General features: G+C 41.9%; 1 protein-coding gene across 1 annotated transcript in view; it reads left to right on the top strand.

Moving 5' to 3' along the window:
- The window catches only part of LOC147108174 (protein unc-13 homolog A-like), a 470,724-nt gene that overhangs the window by 334,008 nt on the left and 114,917 nt on the right, over positions 1-21,799 (top strand). Inside the window, exons 22-25 of the mRNA XM_086004706.1 lie at positions 6,979-7,047; positions 14,791-14,880; positions 16,293-16,427; positions 21,336-21,469. Of these exons, the coding sequence (XP_085860832.1) occupies positions 6,979-7,047; positions 14,791-14,880; positions 16,293-16,427; positions 21,336-21,469 (428 nt within the window). The remainder of the gene's footprint in view (positions 1-6,978; positions 7,048-14,790; positions 14,881-16,292; positions 16,428-21,335; positions 21,470-21,799) is intronic.

Below are 21,799 nucleotides of genomic sequence, written 5' to 3'. Positions count from 1 at the left end.
GGAAACTTCATACCTACTTTTCCAGTGCGATGAAGGTCATGGAATATTTTCCTGCACTGCATCCAGGTGCGCCATGTGAGCCCCAAGGAGTTGACTGCCCCAGCCACCTGTAGCCACACAGCCTTGGCCTGACTGGGAGGCCTCTTCCTCCCTGAAGAAGGGAACAGGACCTCCCTGTGGGCCCTAGCACCATCCAGTAATGCCTGGAGTGAAGCCTCATCAAATTTTGGGGCAGCTCTTGCCCTCCTGCTGGCCATTGCTCCTGCAGGCTCCCATGCCATCTTAATGGTAAAGTTTGGAAACCTGCAGAAGATGCAAGGCTTGCTGTGGACCTTAAAAGCAGCAGCAATGATGACGTCATATTCTGCGACTTTCTGACTGGAAATACTCAATTGCCAAGGGTTCCCACACGTTGGAAATCAATTGGCCAATTGAGTTAAAATTGCATCAATCTCACAGACCCATTTAGATTCGTGTGGGAAACACTAAATTTGGGGAACCCAACAATTCCCCGCAACTGAGTTAAAATTGACCCCAAGGAATTTTTTTCTTCTCAGAGGGTCATGAATCTTTGGAATTCTCTGCCCCAGAGAGCTGTGGAGGCTGGGTCATTGAATATATTTAAGTTGGAGAAGGACAGATTTTTGAACAATAAGGGAGTCAGGGGTTATGGGGAGCAGAGTTGAGGCCAAGACCAGATCAGTCATGATCTTATTGCACAGTGGAGCAGGCTCGAGGGGCCAAATGGCCTACTCCAGCTCCTATTAACAGGAAACTTTGTGTTATCCGGAGGCTAACTGTCCGGAATGCTCGAGACACCGGCAAAAATCAGGAGCCGTTTCGTTAGGTTTTTTTTCTTCTCGTTGCTTTTTTCTCAACAGTCAAGCTCTGCAAGGTCTCGCTGAAGCTGTTGCTAAGCTACAGAGACGCTTGGACTGTTTAGAAGGGTTTGTTGACAGATACGGAAGCTTTTGAGCTCCGTATGTTTCAACATTAGCGCTGGTTTGTCCGGCAGTTTTGAGGGAACGGCAACAGCTCGGTCCCGTCGGTGCCGGATAGCGCAAAGTTTCCTGTATTATGTTCTTATGTAAATTTTATATCATGATAGAATCTGAAGTGTAGAATGTGTTCTGCTGAAGTCCCAAACAATTGTCAGCTGATAAATCTTATAGCCATTTATTGACGACCCTACCACCACATTATAACTCGTTATTATACTGACAGTCACTTTGTAAATTAGTTCCCAGTAAAATAACCAATTAGCTGTTCTGTTTTTAGAGACTTGGTTCTCCCTTCCTCCCACACATTAAGATTTAAATCGATGTGCTGTAAAAACATAGGTGTTTAGAAAGGTTAATTAAAATTTTATAGCTGATTTGCATTCTATTCTATCTGGATTTATACAGCTACTGAAAATGCACCGTAATCATTCTGAAAATTACAGTAATAATTTATAAAGACACAATACTTAGGACATGATCTGTTAATGAATAATTTATGAATTACATACCACCTTAATAAAAGCAAATTAACTATTTTAGCCACTGAATTTGGTAGTTTAAGATGAACATTCTTTGTTACTTCATAGCTTGAGTCTCAAAATTTGCAATTAAAAATATGTATGTATTGGGAGAAAATCAGATGTATAATATGAATTATTTTGACACCCTGAAGACTGAGGCCCCTGATAGCTGGGGTTAATAATCCATACTGAAGACAAAATAAACCACTATTATGGTTTAAGACAGCCAATATGCCTTGCCATATTTGCAAGGACTGCCTTTCCAATTGTTCTGGTGTAATTCTCATTCTTCCATAGATCTGATCCTCTCTACACTGCTAGAGAGCAAATAATAAAAATGACAACAGAGAAGGTCATAGACTTAGGTAGCAGTGGGGAAATTAAAAACCAGAGCGTGTCAGGAAGGGGCAGAAGGTATGGAGTAAAAGGTAAAGTAATAAAAAGGGCAAAAGCAGGAACTAAGTGTCACAAAACATATTTGAAAGTTCTCTATCTGAATGCACGTAGCATTCGTAACAAAATAGACGAGTTAATGGCACAAATAACTACATATGGGTATGATCTTGTGGCCATTACAGAAACATGGCTGCAGGGTGACAATGCCTGGGAATTAAACATACCAGGTTATTTAACGATCAGGAAGGACAGGCAGGAAGGAAGGGGAGGTGGGGTGGCTATGTTAATAAAGGAAGGAATCACTGTAATACAGAGAAATGATATTGGGTCAAAAGATCAGGATAATGAAACAGTTTGGGTGGAGGTAAGGAATAATAAGGGGAAAAAAACACTAGTGGGCGTAGTCTATAGGCCTCCGAACAGTTGCAACTCTGTTGGACGGAGTATCCATCAGGAAATAGTTGAGGCTTGTAATAAGGGAACATCTATAATTGTGGTGGATTTTAACTATCATATTAATTGGACAAATCAAATTGGGCAGGGCTGCCTTGAGGATGAGTTCATTGAGTGTATTAGGGATGGGTTTCTTGAGCAGTATGTAACTGAACCGACCAGGGGGCAAGCAACCTTGGATCTGGTCCTGTGTAACAAGACAGGATTAATTAATAATGTCCTAGTAAAGGATCCCCTTGGAATGAGTGACCATAACATGGTTGAATTCCATATTCAATTAGAGGGTGAGAAGGTTGGATCTCAAACAAGCGTGCTAAGCTTGAATAAAGGAGACTATGAAGGTATGAGAGCGGAATTGAGTAGAGTGGATTGGGAAAATAGATTAAAGGGTAAGACGATACATGATCAGTGGTGTACATTTAAGGAGTTATTTTACAACTTCCAAAAAATATATATTCCACTGAGAAGAAAAGGGTTTAAAAGAAAAGACAGCCATCCGTGGCTAAGTAAAGAAATTAAGGATAGTATTCGACTAAAAACAAGGGCATATAAGGTAGCCAAATCCAGTGGGAGGATAGAGGATTGGGAAAACTTTAAAAGACAGCAAAAAATAACAAAAAGATTGATTAAGAAAGGGAGGATAGATTACGAAAGTAAATTAGCAAAAAATATAAAAACAGATAGTAAGAGTTTTTATAGTTATATAAAAAGAAAAAGGGTGGCTAAAGTAAATGTTGGTCCCTTAGAGGATGAGACCGGGAAATTAATGGTGGGAAATATGGAGATGGCAAAAACACTGAATATTTTGTATCAGTCTTTACAGTAGAAGACACTAAGATTATCCCAACACTGGACAAACAGGGAGCTAAACACGATCAAAATCACTAAGGAAGTGGTACTCGGTAAAATAATGGGACTCAAGGCGAATAAATCACCTGGACCTGATGGCTTTCATCCTAGGGTCTTGAGGGAAGTGGCGGTAGGGATTGTGGGTGCATTGGTAATTTTCCAAAACTCCCTGGACTCAGCAAAGGTCCCGGCAGACTGGAAAACTGCTAATGTAACGCCCTTATTTAAAAAGGGCAGTAGACAGAAGGCTGGAAACTATAGACTGGTTAGCCTGTCATCTGTGGTAGGTAAAATATTGGAGTCCATTATTAAGGAGACAGTAACAGGACATTTGGATAATCATAATTTAATAGGACAAAGTCAGCATGGTTTTATGAAGGGGAAGTCATGTTTGACAAATTTGCTGGAGTTCTTTGAGGAAGTAACATATAGGGTGGATAAAGGGGAACCAGTGGACGTAGTGTATTTAGACTTCCAAAAGGCATTTGACAAGGTGCCACACAAAAGATTATTGCTTAAGATAAAAAAATCACGGGATTGGGGGTAATATTCTGGCATGGATAGAGGATTGGCTATCTAACAGAAGGCAGAGAGTTGGGATAAATGGTTCATTCTCAGACTGGCAATCAGTAACTAGTGGTGTTCCGCAGGGGTCCGTGCTGGGTCCCCAACTCTTTACAATCTATATTAACGATTTGGAGGAGGGGACCGAGTGTAACATATCAAAGTTTGCAGATGATACTAAGATGGGAGGGAAAGTAGTGAGTGAGGAGGACATAAAAAACCTGCAAGGGGACATAGACAGGCTAAGTAAGTGGGCAGAGATTTGGCAGATGGAATACAATACTGGAAAGTGTGAGGTTATGCACTTTGGCAGGAAAAATCGTAGAGCAAGTTATTATCTTAATGGCAAGAAACTGGAAAGTACTGAAGTACAAAGGGATCTAGGGGTCCTGGTGCACGAAACTCAAAAGGTTAGTATGCAGGTGCAGCAAGTGATTAAGAAGGCCAATGGAATGTTGGCTTTCATTGCTAGGGGGATAGAATATAAAAATAGGGAGGTATTGCTTCAGTTGTACAAGGTATTGGTGAGACCGCACCTGGAATACTGCATACAGTTTTGGTGTCCATACTTAAGAAAAGACATACTTGCTCTCGAGTCAGTACAAAGAAGGCTCACTCGGTTAATCCCGGGGATGAGGGGATGGACATATGAGGAGAGGTTGAGTAGATTGGGACTCTACTCATTGGAGTTCAGAAGAATGAGAGGCGATCTTATTGAAACATATAAGATTGTGAAGGGGTTGGATCGGGTGGATGTGGGGAGGATGTTTCCAATGGGTGAAACTAGAACTAGGGGGCATAGTCTTAGAATAAGGGGCTGCTCTTTCAAAACTGAGATGAGGAGGAACTACTTCACTCGGAGGGTGGTAGGTCCATGGAATATGCTGCCCCAAAAAGCTGTAGAAGCTACATCATTGCATAAATTTAAAACAGAAATAGACAGTTTCCTAGAAGTAAAGAGAATTAAGGGTTACGGGGAGCGGGCAGGAATTTGGACATGAGTCTAGGTTCGGATCGGTCATGGCCCTGTGGGTAGCGGAGCGGGCCCAGGGGCTGTGTAGCCTGCTCCTGCTCCTATTTCGTGTGTCTAATTCTGTTAGATTCAGGAGATGGTTCTGTGATAGTAGATTGGCGGTTAGGATCAGATCAGCCATGATCTTATTGAATGGCGGAGCAGGCTCGAGGGGCCGATTGGCCCACTCCTGCTCCTATTTCTTATGTTCTTATGTAAAAATTACTTCGAGTTACCGTTTAAGATATTTTGTGACATCTTGGGCATCAGTCATGTGACCAATCCCACCCTTAATTTTACTGGGGCAGATTTCTGTAGCAGATGAACTGTTGGGTATTCATGGTGGCTGAGGTGAAGTAGAGGATCATATATTCTCAGATTTTTATTCTCCTCTTCAGAAATTTGAGATAGAAGAACATCTTCACTGTGTGGATGATTGTGGTGCTCTAGCTAGTTACTGTATATGGAACATACCAAATCTCTCCAACAATCTGAGCAGCTGTTTATTTTATGCCTGTCACTAAAACATGGCTTCCCAGGTGGCTTCTTGAATGTATATTACTTTGCTGCCATGTAACTGGCAGGAAACAACATTAAAAGTCATTCCATAACTGCATTTTGGGTATTCCTGAAACAAGTGTCCCTAGATAATATACATTGGGTAACTGTGGTAAAATAGGACACTTTGGTATTATTATTTATGACTTCAGATAAGCTGTGTAAATGTGATTTTAAAAATTGGCTTTAGTCAACTCTATCTCTGGGTGAAGTTTATTGTTTCTTTGACAATGGTGCACTTAACTGGCTGCACCGAGGCAATGGGACATGTCTGTCCTGAGTAACCTCTCATTGCTTGCCTAAACACCTTTGTTCAGAAATTAATTGTGAAAAGTTGCTGTTTGAAATGTTAATGTCAGATGTAGCCCCCAGGTAAGTGGTTAAACGGTGAGCATCCTCCACGCATCTATTCTGCCATCCCTCAGGCATTGAAGAAATTGCAACAACACAAAATGTCATCTTCAGAAAATATCTTTGGATAAAATTAACTGATGCTCCAGGGCAAAGTACGTCCTTATGTGTGGGAACAGCGTGAGTCACATAGGGATGTAGCCAATATCACAATTCATCTTAAAAAGGGTGGTCATCCTTTTATGTGACTTTCCCAATATGTTGTGGCCTGATGCTGGTCCATTCTAACATTGTATGGAGGATGCTTCTTGGAAGAAGGTAAATTATCTTTCATTTAACGACTTGTTCACTGGTTTCTAGTGCGTCAGTGAGTAACACCTGTTAATGAGTGTTAATGAACCTTCGTAACAGTTTGAATATCTGAAAACACAATCACATCGGGAGGTTTCTTTTAGCCTTTAGAGGTTTGCTGGTGATCTCATACTTCGTCTTGTACAGAGCTGTACAAGCTGAAAGAATGCATACTGTTTTAAAGATATCTGTTATAGCAGAGTGATGGAGATGAAACACATGTCATTTGAACAAACTGAATATTTTTTGAAATTGTCCAAGCAGTATATTAGTGCATTGCCTTGAGTTAAAACACTTTAATGCCCATATTACCTATTTATTCATGTTTTTATCTTAAATAAGACAAATCATGTATAAAAATTATTTATGGTTTAATAGTGCCAGAGATGAAATAATCACTTAAAATTTAAAATAAATGTTATACAATAAATGAGACAAAATCATATATGTTGACTTTAAAAGAATACTATACATGTTGCTGCAGAACATGATGGTTAATGTTCCACTGTAGATTCCCAGTAGAGTTTCAGGTGTGTGAAACATGTGGGGAAGCTGCAAAAAAAAAAGTCAGTGCCGTACCATAGTGTGTAGCAATTATGTGTACAAGTCATGGTTCTAATTTTTTAACTGCTCTGTCGAGATGAATGACTGAGCACCGATTCTGTTCAGAATAATCTGTTCCAAATGACTTCTTTTGATTGAGATGATATACTAACTATTACTTAGATATGCAGATCATTACAGAGAGCTAACTGCATATTTTAACATAATGGGGCAGATTTTGTTTCCAACGAAATCAATGGAAATGAAAATTGGATGGTTTCTAAAAGAGGCAGCTGATCCGTGACAGCCAGCCGAGAAGGTTGAAAATCTACCCTCATGTTTCAAATCAGTGTTGAAATGTTTCTGTTATTTCTTGCAGAAAGAGAGGTTTGTAAAACTTCTGGACCAACTGCACAATTCTCTTCGTATTGATCTGTCAATGTATAGGGTGAGTTTTGACACAAAATATCATCTTTTAATTCTGCTTAGATGAAAAAAAATTATGTCATGAATAAAAGTCCTGATTAGAAATGAAAAATTTATGCAGTACAAAAGATACTGTGTTAATGTCATTCATTTTTTGGGGGTTACCTAAATTTTACTGGTTTGAGACAAATAGGAAACAAACTGCAATAAAGGAAAATATAGTTGCAAAGGAGAAATAAGCATCTAGTTTAGACCTTCAGGTTTGGCATCCCAGAATGAGATGCTCATTTGCGTGTTTGGGCTTCTGTTGGTGCAATATTCTTTTCATTGCAGGATTAATCTACTGCATTGACTAAATTGACACTGAAATATAAAGTGTTAAACAAGTTGTCATGCATATATATTGCGCCTAACTGTTCCCAGCAGTTCCACGTCTATTGTACTATATGTGTATGTAAGAGAGTTGTAGCAGTACAAAAAGAGGTTAATGTAGACCTCCGGCTAACCTTCCAGGTTGCTGATCATCACTAATGGAAAGGGATATTGGCAGTCTTAATTTCTTGGTAAGCTCAAACTGACAGCAGGAAATTGCGTACGCCTGTTTGAACTGAAAGGGCTGTGTCAGGAATCAGATATCCAGAATGGAGATACCATTTCATGTCAGACTAAGGTAATTGTACCAAAGCTGAAGTTAAAGTCATACCGTTGAGACAATATTAACATTTTTATTAATTATTTATTCTAAGGTGACCCATAAAGTAGCATATTTACTTTGAGCATATTTGTTCTCAATTTAAACCTAAAGTTTACAGTTGTGTTACACAACCAAAAAGTTATGTATACATCCCAATCCGCAACTCTCCAATTTAGGCCGGCTGCCTTCAGCGACCCTCTGGTAAGTCTGGGGAGGTGGTGAGGGGCTAATGCAGTCCAGCAGCAGCCCACAGTATTGCTGTGAAGCCAGGAGGAGAACTCCTGCTCCTCCCAGCTCCACAAAAAGGTACGTTTTTTAAAAAAGCGTACCTTTTTGTTGGCGGCCTCCAGCGATCCCTTTGAGGACCACTGGTTAGGCCGCCGAAGCACCTAAATAACTGAGTGGAGCCACGCTCCTCTTGATGCTAACCAGTTTCAAGATTGGGTTAGGGCCTGCATTAGCATTTGCAAGGGGACTAATGCATATTTTAGACAATATGGGGTTGGACATATTTCAAGCTCCCTTGGCTCACAGGACACAACATCATGAAATTGGTGCTTTTTGCCTCAGTTTTGCACTGAAAAACGGGTGCAGTGGGGTTCAATTTCCAGGCCATAAAGTAGAGTCTTATTGTACGGTGGAGCCTCTTCCCTTCTACAAGAGGTTACTATAAATTCTTGCACTTTTTGTGTCGTGACTGAATCTACTCTACTGTAGCATATTAAATGAATCAAAACATGCATTTATTATGTCTGTGAATGATTGAGACACGGACAGCAGGAGTTGAACAAAACACGTCTTTACTGATGGAAGTCAATAGTGAAACTGAAACAACAGAGGCTCACTAGCGCCTTTTATACAGGGGTGGTTACTGCAGTCTGAGACCAGTTATTCTCTTAAAGGTACATACACAACAATTCCTCCCCTTTTAGATAAACAGTACATAACATTCATTTAACAACTAAATGATAACTAATTACAATCACAATTACGGTTGCTAGATACATTGGTTAAGTTTAAGCAATTATAAGTTCAGTCTTTGAGGAGGCTTCCTGATTCTGTCTGGATAACGCCTCTTTGGGGTATCAGGTTCTTCTGGCAATGTTGAGTCGGGATCAATGTCGTTGTTTGGTTCATCTTCCAATATTACCGGTTCTGCGGTAGCTGCAATTGGCACGTCGATTTCATTACCAGGTGTATCAGATCATGTTGTGGAGTTGACGTTTTCCAGTGACTCTAGAATCTGGTCAGCATGGCGTCTTACAATGCTCTCTCTAACGTCCACGGTATACATGAGAGGTCCTTGCCGTGTACAAATCGTTCCTGGCTGCTATTTCTCAGTGCGGTAGTCCCGGGCCAAAACTGGTTGACCTATCTTAAAACTCCTGGTCGGCCTTTCATTCATATTCTGAAACTGCCTGTTCTCCACATCTCGTCGGACGTTTGGCTTAACCAAATCCAAGCGGCATTGTAGTCTTCGATTGAAGAACATCATGGCCGGAGTTTGGTTGGTGACTGCATGTGTCGCATTCCGGTAGGCAAACAAGAAGTTGTCCACCTTGTGTTGTAGGGGTATATCTTCATTACACATTGCCTTGATAGCCTTCTTGAATGTTTGGACAAACCTCTCGGCCAATCCATTAGTGGCTGGATGATATGGGGCAGATGTGTAATGCTTAACACCATTGTTCTTTAAGAACCTCCGGAACTCTTCAGACACAAACTCTGGTCCATTGTCAGAGCAAATCTGTTCAGGCAGCCCATTCCTGGCGAATATGGTTCGTAAAACTGCGATAGTTTTTTCCGTGGTGGTTGAGGACATTTTTATTACCTCTGGCCACTTTGTGCATCCACCGCAATTAAAAACATCGAGTCCATGAAGGGACCAGCAAAATCAATGTGCACCCTTTGCCATGGAGATGAGGGCCACTCCCATGGATGCAGAAGAGCTTGTGGTGGGGCGTTTTGGACCTTCTGGCATCCTGCACAGCTCTTGGTCATCTCTTCGATTTCTCTATCGATTCCCGGCCACCACACAAACGCTCTGGCTAAGTTCTTCATTTTTACCCCACCCAGATGACCCTCATGAAGCTCATTGAGCACTCTATCCGTCAACTTGTGTGGATCCAGAGTAGTAATTCCACCTATCAAGGTTCCTCTGCACACTGACAGCTGTTCTCTTCTCGGCAAGAATGCTGGCAGCAGTGGTTCGCCATGTGCTGGCCATCCCTTCACCGTTAAATCATAGACCCGTGATAGCGTCGGGTCATTCCGTGTTTCCTTTTCTATGTTTGCATTCGTCACAGGGAGACATTCGACTATGGTCGAGTGGAATAACTCCATTGGATCCACTGCAAGGTCGTCTTCTTCCACCGTCTGCAACGGTAGGCGTGACAATCCATCAGCATTTCCATGCTGTTTAGTTCCTTTGTACTCGATGTCATATTGGTGTGCCCCTAGGAAAAGGGACCACCTCTGCAGCCGTTGTGCTGTCATTATCGGTACGCCCTTCTGAGGGTTGAAAATGGAGACAAGAGGTTGATGATCGGTTAGTAGAGTAAATTTTTGACCGCGCAGGTAGTGATTGAACTTCTTCACCCCCCACACTAGGCTGAGGACCTCTGTCAATCTGGGCGTAGTTACGCTCGGCAGAAGTTAACGAGCATGACGCAAAAGCTATCGGCCTCTCTAAACCATCAAGGAATTTATGTGACAGTACCACCCCAATGCCGTAGGGAGACGCATCACACGCCAGTCTGATCGGCAGTGCTGGGTTGTAGTGAGCCAATACTTCCCTTGAAGTGATTAAGTCCTTACTCTTCTGAAAGGCCCGCTTACAATCATCGCTCCATTTCCATGCTACCCCCGTTCGTAGCAGGGCGTTCAGTGGGTGCAGAATTGTCGACAAATTCGGCAAAAACTTATGATAGTAATTCACCAATCCGAGGAATGACCTCAGTTGCGACACATTTTCAGGCGCTGGGGCCTTAACAACCGCTTCAATTTTGTCAGGGGACTTATGTAACCCCTCTTCATCAATCACGTGGCCACAATACGATATCTGTTTCTTAAAAAATTCGCACTTGGGGTGGTTGGCTCGCAGCCCATGTTCCCGTAGTCTAGTGAGCACCTGTTCTAGGTTGTTAAGGTGTTCACTGTCATCTTCACCTGTCACAAGGATGTCGTCCAAGTAACACTGAGTCCCCGGAATCCCTTGCAGGACTTGTTCCATCGCTCTTTGCCATATCGCTGGAGCCGATGCTACTCCGAATACCAATCGATGATACTGGTAAAGACCTTTGTGAGTGTTTATCGTGAGATACTTCCTAGAGGACTCTTCAACCTCCATCTGCAAATATGCTTGTGCTAGGTCAATTTTTGTAAAACGCTTCCCTCCAGACAGTGAGGCGAAGATGTCTTCTATCCTTGGAAGAGGATATTGTACTGTGTGAAGGACTGGGTTCACCGTCACCTTGAAATCCCCACAGATGCGAATCTTCCTTGGCTCCCCGGACTTATTGCTTAACGTTTTCTTCATGACAAGAACGATGGGTGTCGCCCACTCGCTCCAGTCGACCTTAGACAACACGCCTGCCTTCTCCAGATTCTCCAGCTCTGCCTCGACGTCTGGGCGAATTGCATATGGTACCGGTCTTGCTTTGAAAAACTTGGGAACTGCATTCTCTTCTATTTTTATCGAGGCAGTTACGCCTTTAAGCGTGCCCAGTTCTTGTTGAAATACCTCTTTGGCGTTAGCTAAGATTGTTGACAATCGTCCAGGAGTGACGTCTTCATCTTTTTTACCGTCCACCGTCATTGCATGAATGGAGTGCCAATCTAAGTTTATCTTCCTGATCCATTCACGTCCCAATAACGGTGGTCCACCATTTGGCAGTATGTAGAGATACAATATCCGTATTTTCTTGCCGTTGTATTCGACAGGCACCCTTATTTTTCCTCTGGGGTATACTTTTTGCCCCGTATACGTCGTCAAGACGATGGATGTCTCTCTCAAGGGTATGTGTGAAAATAGCCGCTCGTAGTCTCGTCGATTCATGACGGTTAGCGCTGATCCTGTATCCAGTTCCATTTTAACTTGGGACCCTGCTATCGTGAGGGTGACCCAAATGGTTCGGTGATCCTCTTTTGCGATTACATTGTGAAGTTTGAGACAGCTTAGTCTCCTGTTCCCGGATTCACTATCGCTCATCTGGTCTTCGGAACTACTGTCCGTCATCTTTTGTACTTTCTTGTACGGTTCCTTAGTAGCCTTTTTGTTGTCGCTGGTCTTCTTCCCAGACCTGCAAACTCGTGCAATGTGTCCCATCTTCCCGCATTGCCTGCATATTTTGTCTTTGGACCAGCAGTCCTTCTGGTCATGGTTAGTTCTGCCGCAGCGATAACATTTTACAAATCCCTGTGTCATTTCGTGGGTGCCGTATTCCTGTGGTTTTTGTTGAATTTCTGCAGCTCCCCTGGCTGCTGCTTCATACGATACTGCCACGCTGAAAGCCTTATCTAGCGTCAGCTCTTTCTCTGAGAGTAACTTCTTCTGTGTTCCTTCACTCAGGAGTCCACAGACAAATTTGTCCCGTAGAGTATCTGCCAGTCCTGCTCCGAACTGGCAGTGCTTTGATAGCTTGCGTAGTTCCGTAAGGTACTCAGCATTGCTCTCATCTTTATGCTGAATTCTCCTGTGGAATTTAAATCTTTCTGCTATCAACAGCGGTGCAGGGTTTAGGTGTTCCTGTAGGACAGCAACAATTTCCTTAAAACTCTTCGCCTTCGGTTTGGCTGGAGTAATCAGGTCCCGCAATAGGCCGTACGTTCTAGCGCCCATTAAGTTTAGCAATATCGATGCCTTTTTCTCCTCCGCTATTTCATTTGCCTCGAAATATACCTCGACTCTTTCCACATACGTGGTCCAGTCCTCTCTTGTATTATCAAAAGCAGTGATACAGCCAGTCTTCGGCATCTTGCAAATCTAAAATGGCGCCTCCCGCGCTTTGCCTTCTTCCCCGCTGTTGTTAGCGCTGCTTTCCGCGGTTCCCATTGCAACCTGCAGCTCCTCGCGGTTTCTTGCGCGTTTAATATTTCTTTTTTTATTATTTTCCCGTCGTGGAACAACCCTGTGGGACTCTTGCCTCCCTCTTCGCGGGTCTATACGCAGCCCGGCTTCGTAGCACCGGCCGCGCCGTGTGCTCCACCCTCTCTCTCTCTTCCCGACAACACTGCTCGGCCCCGTTGCAAACCACCCGCTCGAGTTCGCGACCGCCGCAGCCCAGGAAGGATCAGTGCACTACCTGCCACCAGCCCGATTAGCTGAAGCACCGTCGACAGGAACCAGGCCCCGCTTCCGACAGCTTCTCCAGCAATCTTCAACTCCGCAAACACAGGGGCGGATGCCCACTGTCGACGCCTGTTTCTACTGCCTCTTACTTACTTTTCTTTCTGGCCTCGACCTCTGCTCACTTCGCTGTAGGAATGGATCCCAGGAGGTGGTGCAGACTGTAGGTAGGTTCGTATCTGCTCGTCGCCAGTATTATGTCCGTGAATGATTGAGACACGGACAGCAGGAGTTGAACAAAACACGTCTTTACTGATGGAAGTCAATAGTGAAACTGAAACAACAGAGGCTCACTAGCGCCTTTTATACAGGGGTGGTCACTGCCGGTACTGCAGTCTGAGACCAGTTATTCTCTTAAAGGTACATACACAACAGCATTCAGTTGTCTTACACAGCCAGTGTTTTGCTGCAGCAAGTTTACTTCATATCATACAATTGTAATATTATTACCATAAATTGTAATATCGCCTCCTCCATGCACGAGGGGGTAGAAGTGTTATCTGATAGAATAGAGAAGCCTCGTTTAATAACTGAAGGCTAATTTAATGATTCATAGACTTAGCCATCTGCACATAATTTACTTCTGTGGCATGAGTTACATCTAGGGCATTGGGATAGATGGAATAAAAAGTATGGTTAGGATTAATACATAAAAAGAGCTATGAAAGTCAGACTACCTGAAACTTAGACCAGATGAAAATACAAAAAAAATGTTTGCTCTGTTTGAGTTTGTTCCATGGTACAAGAATGCTGATATATGGGGGTCGATTTTCCTGAAGCTGTCGGGAAGAAGGCGGGACTACAACTTTCGGGTTTTAGACCCGCCTACTTCAACGCCCGGCCAATCCGTGCGATTTTCCCTTGATTGACCTTGTTGAGCCCGCCCAGCGGGCTCAGCAGGCCAATTAAGGGCCACCCGGCAACAGGTGACGTCACAGACTGCAATTTCATCTGTCAAGAGTTCTTGACAGATGAAATATCAGTGTTTCACAGCTGTTTGAAGCTGTGAAACACTGACAGTCTGAGTTCTAACATGAGTCCTTCTGCACAGACTCAGTTAGAACTCTCAGCAGCACTCAAAGCTGAAGGCTGTCATTTTTCACAGATCGCAGCCATTCAACTTTAAGTGCCGGCTGAGTGATGGGCTCCCGACGGCTACAGGAAGAAAGGCTGTTAAGGTAAGTACAGGTAAGTAAAAGTTCTTTAAACACTTTAGACACACCAAACACACTTACCTTTGCACTCATGCACCCATCACTCACCTGAGCACCGACATCGCGACCCCTCCAACTCCTTCAACCCAATGGCCCGCCTGCTCTAACCTGGCGTTGTTTGGAGCCGTCGGGAATCCGACACGAAACCCCTCAAAATACGGATTAGGCTAAAAACTGCCTGTTAACAGGCAGTTAATTGGCACTAATCCCTTCCCGCCTGGTTTCGGCGGGTCCCAGTGCGGGGCGGGTACCCGCCGCCCCTGAAACTTGCGTGGGGCGGGATGGTGTCGGGACCCCCGAATTTGGGATTTTCCTCCCCACACACCTGAAACCCCGCCTGACGGCTCCAGGAAAATTGACCCCACGGAGTTGAAATACTGAACTCCTGGATTGTACCCAATTAGATTGTGCTCTATACTTTGTAATGCTACTAAGATTTGCATGGATTTGTTCTATTTTATATTCGAATGTAGTTTTGAAATTGCAGATAAAATACTTCCTTTTAAACAGAATAATTTCCCAGCAAGCAGTCCTGAAAGACTACAAGATTTGAAGTCTACAGTTGATCTTTTGACCAGTATAACCTTCTTTCGAATGAAGGTAGGTTAATCAGTATAATATAATATTTATCTAATACTGTACAGTTGACATGGTTTGGAACTGAGAAAAATGCAGCTTGAGTATCAAATACATAGAAAACATAGAAACATAGAAGATAGGAGCAGGAGTAGGCCATTCGGCCCTTCGAGCCTGCTCCGCCATTCAACGAGATCATGGCTGATCATCCAAACCCTAGCACCCGGTCCCTACACCGACAGCCATCCCACCCAAGCCCTATCCTCGTAACCCCAGGTATTTAATCCCCCCTAACACTAAGGACCAATTTTTATCATGGCCAATCAACCTAACCCGCACAAATACTGTCACAACATTAAAACATGTTGGCCTGAAGTTTCTGCTAGGTTGCGCTCCATTCGCCTAAAATTGGCCAGGCCGGCGCAAAAGATCGAGGAATTTCTAGCACAAATTACGTCCAGCGCAAATCAAGTTTATGCATCTTCAATCCTTGCGCTAGTTTAAAAACATTGCACTGGAAGCTGGCCCCGCCCACAAAACTGGCCACACCCCCAGTTCGAATTAATCACCATGCAGAGTTTCCACTAATTGCGTCTGATTGCGGGCCTTCAAAGAGGTTCTTGATATTAAGATTTTTTTAGGTGCAAGGGCACTGGTAGGCACCTTTTTAAAAAGAAAAAAAAAACTTTAAATTTTTTTAATTTATTAAGAAACTGACTATTGTACACCAATTTAAAATCAGGTTACTCACAAGTGGTGGACTCTGATTAAAAATGCATATATTTTGTGATAAACCCATTTTTAGCTGTATTAATAAAACTGCACCAGGTTACCACTCTTAAATATATCAAGGAATATTTTTTAATGCAAAATTTAAAAAAAATTACATTCTAAATCTATCCAAGGCACTGTTCCTTTTGGAGATTGTAAAAATATTTAAATTGTGTAGGCGGGATCTACACATTAAAAAAGATCCAATGTGAACATTAAGAATAAGGAAATGTAGACATTTAGGAGATGGAATGTATATATTAAAAGCCTTGGGATATGGATTAAGCAAATTTGGGTTGGAGTGAAAATTAAATGGAAGCTGGGGAAATCCACTCCGATTAGTGTGTGTGGTGACTTCCTGAGGTATTATTGTGCCTCGTGATTTCTTGATTACACAATCAAAAAGGTTAGAGCAGTCCATGGAGAACATGGGATTGAAGATGCATTTGTTCCTCAACTATAGGAACAACATATTGTTTTCTTTAAAGCAAGAAAAATTCAGCTGTGAAAGATTTTCAGTTTTGCATAACGATTCTTATATATGTAAAAATCTACAGTGTGATACTGAGGGAGTGCTGCCTGTTGAAGGTATTAAGGAAGTACAGAACAATGTCTTACAATTTTGTAATATTTTAAGACTTATTTCATTCTCTCTCTTTTCTTAGGTCCAGGAACTGCAGAGCCCACCACGGGCCAGTCAAGTAGTGAAAGATTGTGTAAAAGCTTGTCTGAATTCCACTTATGAATACATCTTCAATAACTGCCATGAACTGTACAGCCGAGAATATCAGACAGATCCAGTAAGTTCGTATCCTATTTGTAAGTTTAATTATTTGATTCAGAGTAGGAAATTCTACAAGGATTCAACAAAGTTTTTTTTTATAATTTGATATGCAGCCTTTATTTTTACTTTGATGTCTAACTATTCCCTTTTCCTGACATACATAGTTTAGAATGTAATGGGGCTTAATTAGTGTGAAGGGAAGCGAACCCTTCCAGCCCTGCTCATACTTTGCACTGTGACAGAAATAGCATAACAGAACTGCACTTAGATGAAATTTAAATTAATTTACTGTAGCATGTTCATTAAAATACCAGGATACTTTAGAAAGGCATGTACATTAATAAAATTATCAGTAGCTGACCTCCGCATTCAGGGATCCTGTTGGCATGGTCCTATTCCATTAAAAAAAACAATTAGATGATTCAGAGTGATATGTTTTCAGATGTTCGAAGTTCCCTTAAGGCTGCTTTTATAACTTTGTAATTTTGAGCCATGTACCAGATCAACATCGGCCTGGCACCCTTAGCATTATGGGCAAGTGAAACCTCTTCAAATAGGTGGTTTCTCAGCTGTCTGGCTTTGCATCAGGTAAAGTATAACTCAGAATGATGACAATAAGACATTTATCCCATGAGGCTGTTTTTTTTTTTGGCATCCAGTCTGTGTTCATGTGTTTCCTTGAAAAATGGTAATTGTAGTCCAGAGACAGTGGGAGTAATTTTAATTCCCATAAACGGGTGGGTCAGGGGCGGGTGAGATGTAAAACTGCACCATACTGAATGTTTCCAAGAATTGCCTAAAGAAAGCTGCAAGGATTTTATATGGTTTTTGTTAAATAAAACAGATCAGTTCATATAGTATGTAAGTTTGGTCATTTTATATTATTAGTATCTTGCTGGGGTTTTTTTTGCTTCTGTATACTATTCCTGTAATTTGTTGCAGTAAGCTTGTTAAAATGGATAAAATCTTATACACATTAGTCTGGTGGCATGTTGTTTTGTTTTCAGAAATGACAGGAAAATGTGTTCTGACTATCTCTGCACAGCCAAATCCTGCTCTTACTCCAGCATCATCCTGGAGCAGAGATAATCCCAAACGCCTCAGCAACAAATAACCCTTTCCTCTCACCTTCATTTCCAAAGCCAAATACAAGCAGCTGATGGACTTTTTTGTCTCAAAAATCAAAACTATCCATGTAGCTATATCTGCTGCCACCGCCTCGTCCTTATCTATAAGCCCATCTATAACTTTTCCCAATCCTAGTTTTGCAGCTTTCTCCAGCATTACACTCCAGACCAAATCCTTCAGTCCTCTGACATGGCTCCTACACATTTCCCATCCTTCTGCTTCATGCTGTGGGAGAGCCTTCAACTGTCTTGGCTCTACTATCTGGAACTCCCTCCCTAATCCCTCCAGTCTTGCTATTTCTCTGCCATTCTTTAAAAACCTCCTCAGAACCTTTCTTTTCACCCATGCTTTTGATCATCTCTCCTAACTTGTCCACGAATGAACAGCATACATTTCTCCCATGTGAAATGCCTTGGGATATTTTTTCGACATTAATGATGCTAAATAAATGCAAGGTACTACGGTCCAGGTGCTGTCCCAATACCTTGTCTTATGCCTAACACAAGGTTCCATTTCTGCAGGGAAGCTCGCGCTTCTTGTGAACAAAAATGTGACCTTATGTTCAAAGTAATTTGCAAGGTGGTGTACCCGGAGTGAAAAATAAATCCCCATACTGCTGATAGGCTCATTAAACAGTATCAGACACATTCGACTCTTGGGGGTCGATTTTCATTAAGCTGTCGGAAAGGAGGCGGGACTACAACTTTTGGGTTTTAGTCCCGCCCACATCAACGTCCGGCCAATCCACACGATTTTCCCTTAATTGACCTTGTTGAGCCCGCCCAGCGGGCTCAGCAGGCCAATTAAGGGCCACCTGACAACAGGTGACGTCACAGACTGAAATTTCATCTGTCAAGAGGTCTTGACAGATGAAATATCAGTGTTTCACAGCTGTTTGAAGCTGTCAAACACTGACAGTCTTACTTCTAACCTGAGTCCTTCTACACAGACTCGGTTAGAACTCTCACCGGCAATGAAAGCTGAAGGCTGTTACTTTTGACAGCTCGCAGCCATTTTGCTTTCAGTGCCGGCTGAGTGATGGACTCCCGAAACCTAGAGGAGGAAGGGCTGTGAAGGTAAGTACAGGTAATTTAAACTTCTTTACACACTTTAGACACACCAAACACACTTACCTTTGCACTCATGCACCCATCACTCACCTGAACACCGACATCGCGACCCCGCCAAGTCCTTCAACCTGACAGCCCGCCTGCTCTAACCTGGCGTGGTTTGGAGCTGTCAGGAATCCCACACGACACCCCTCAAAATAGGGATTAGGCTAAAAACTGCCTGTTAACTGCAGGAAACTTTCGTTTAACCGGAGGTTAAATGTCCAGAACGCTCTATCTACCGGCAAAATTCAGGAGTCGGTTCAGATAAGTTTTTTTAGTTTTTGTTGCTTTTTTTTCTCCAGTCGAGGCTCTGCAAGCGTCTAGCTGAAGCTGTTGCTTAGCTACAGAGACGCTTGCAAGCTGCGCCGTCTGTTTTGAGGCTGTTGCTATGCAACAGGGTTTGTTGCTAGATACAGAGCTCAGAAGCTCCGTATGTTTTAACATTACTGCTCGTTTCTCCGGCAGTTTTGTTCCACCGGCAACAGCTCGGTCCCGTCAGTGCCGGATATCCGAGAGTTTCCTGTACCTGTTAATAGGCAGTTAATTGGCACTAATCCCTTCCCGCCTCGGGTCGGCGGGTCCCAGTGCAGGGCGGGTACCCGCCTCCTCTGAAACTTACGTGGAGGCGGGTTTTGGGCGGGATGGTGTCGGGACCCCCGAATTCGGGATTTTTGACCCCTGCCCGCCTAAAAGCCCGCCTCACGGCACACTGAAAATCTAGGCCTTAGTTTCTTTGACTGACTGATAAATAATACTATAATAGACGGTATATCTCGGCTATAAACTACAAATCACGTTTGTTAATAATTAGAGAAATAAAAGCAAGCACAGCAGATTTCTCCAAGTTTTAATATTTCACACAATCTTCCTGTGCCTTTTTCAAAATAATAATCATCTATACCATCCAGATGAGAATACGTTGGCATGTATTTGATGTAACATGTTTATTTTCTTTCACTGTAACTTTTAATTCTGTACTTTGTGATCAATGATTAAGCTAATTTAATGGACTGTTCTTCCTTTCAATGGTGTTGCTTCCTGTAAGCAGACCTCATGGCCCAGAATCTACAGCCTCTTGGATTTCTGCCCAGCAAGGGATCTCATACTTTGAGTCACATACATCCTTGTTTACGAGTGTGCTCTGCATTCTTGTTGTTTCTCCTAGTTGTTCTCCTAGATGTAAATACCTATACAACACAGAGTTTGTTTTAGGCTCCAAATTGAATTACTTGATTTATTTACTGTAACCTTAACAAGTAAAAGCATAGAACAGCACAATTTTACACAATGACTAGCTACTAAATTCCCAGACCTTTGATGATGTCCTCTGCTTCTTTAGAAGTAAAAGGTAAATAGTCTTTTCCACAAGTCTATCTCACATTTCAGTGCAAACTTCCGCATAGTTCCTGAAAATGTTTTGTGTCTTGTCCCTTTCCTTCTTTTCTCACTGCTCAGCTGTCTTCAAACCTGGGGTTTACATGTTCTATTTTCTTTTTAATTTGCCTAGAGATAACAGAAAATCCACGTGTATATAGAAATGCGGAAGTCTTACTTGTTTGTTCATGTGTCTCTCTGGCACTGTCTGTTCCAGAATGAATTATGTACAGAATGGGTATCATTCACACCTCTGAAAATGTTCTTCCTGGTTCGATATATTAAACCAGTCAAGAACATAGATCATTTACGACAGTACAGACATTCTGGCACCTGTCGACCATCTTGGAGGCATACGATAAAGCCTGCTTTAGCTTTATATTTGTACAGAGAACATATGATCTGTACAAGGCTACACTTACTCACATCTATACTTGTACAATGACATGACCTCTGAACCTGTCTCATATTTATAAAACATCTTCCCAAAAGTGTTTACTGTCTTAAAACCAGTGAACAATAAGCAGTTAAGTATCAATTGAAATGCCTTAAGAATTTTTGCTGATATCTATTTGTAAAATTATAATGACCAGTCAATAAACTGAACATCTAACATCTATTTTCTATGGTTAACTATAAAATATCATTATTGAGCATTGATTTGCTGTACAACTTGCAGGATATGTCACCTTCTATAGTCTCTCAATGTTAACATGTCTCATCTCTGTAAACAACATTCCATTTTTCCAAACGATGAGTTTGGGTATCAGGAACTTTGTGTCGCATAACAAAGCTACAGTCTTCAACAATTTTCTTGCATGTACCAATCGTTTGACTTATACATACTAACCGAATTTATGCAGAGCATTGTCACGAAGTGTAAATTTTATACTTTTCTGATGATGAAACTGGGAAAAGACTTCTTTGGTTGACATTGCAGTTTAACAAAAGTTGCAGTTACATTAATAAATAATCACTAGTCCATACAAAAAATGACACTTGATTTATGAAAAATAATCTTGTAAAGGTTTCCGTGCAAGAGGCAATTAAATGCCATCTATGTTAGTCATGTTCTAATGCAATATATTTCAATATACAGAATGGGAGGAAAAATCTAACACCTGGGTAGGCAGTGACAATTTTAAAATTAGAACCATCCATCATTGAAGGTCTAGAAGTAGGCAAGATCAGCGCTTTGATGTAACACTCACCACAATAACACTTTTAGTTGGTGTGTATTTTTAGGTTAGCTACTAAAAATAAGACAATTTGTGTACCCATCAGAAAAACTTTTTCTTTTAATCCCACAGAATAAAAAAGCTGAGGTTCCTCCAGAGGAGCAAGGGCCAAGCATCAGAAATTTGGACTTTTGGTCCAAACTTATCACACTCATTGTTTCAATCATAGAAGAGGACAAGAATTCATATACACATTGTCTCAACCAGTAAGTATCTCTGTATTTATAATTTTTAGTTTTCAGAAGACAGAAATACTGTATTATATGTGTTATAAAATCCAGTGCGTATGTTGCACCTTCAAGCAGGTGTTTAATTGCCTGTCAACCTAAGATTGTAGCTTTTGCTAGTCGACCATCTGCCACAGGAGTCAGGGGAAGGGGAAAGAATGAGATTTTTGTTTTCAATATGTTGATGAAGTGCAGATGTTTTTAGCCCAGTGTCTTTGGGCTTCTTCAACTGTAGCAATATTTAACTTTAAAAGTAATTGGTAGAAATTCCTCTTTATGCTTAATTGCTCAATCTCTTAATCTATTGAT

This window comes from Somniosus microcephalus, chromosome 13 (assembly GCF_052327205.1).
Source record: "Somniosus microcephalus isolate GS21.2 chromosome 13, FLI_Smic_1.0, whole genome shotgun sequence".
NCBI classification, from domain to species: Eukaryota; Metazoa; Chordata; class Chondrichthyes; order Squaliformes; family Somniosidae; genus Somniosus; species Somniosus microcephalus.
Note: the sequence above shows the minus strand (reverse complement) of the source record. Positions and strands in the feature narration are given on the sequence as shown.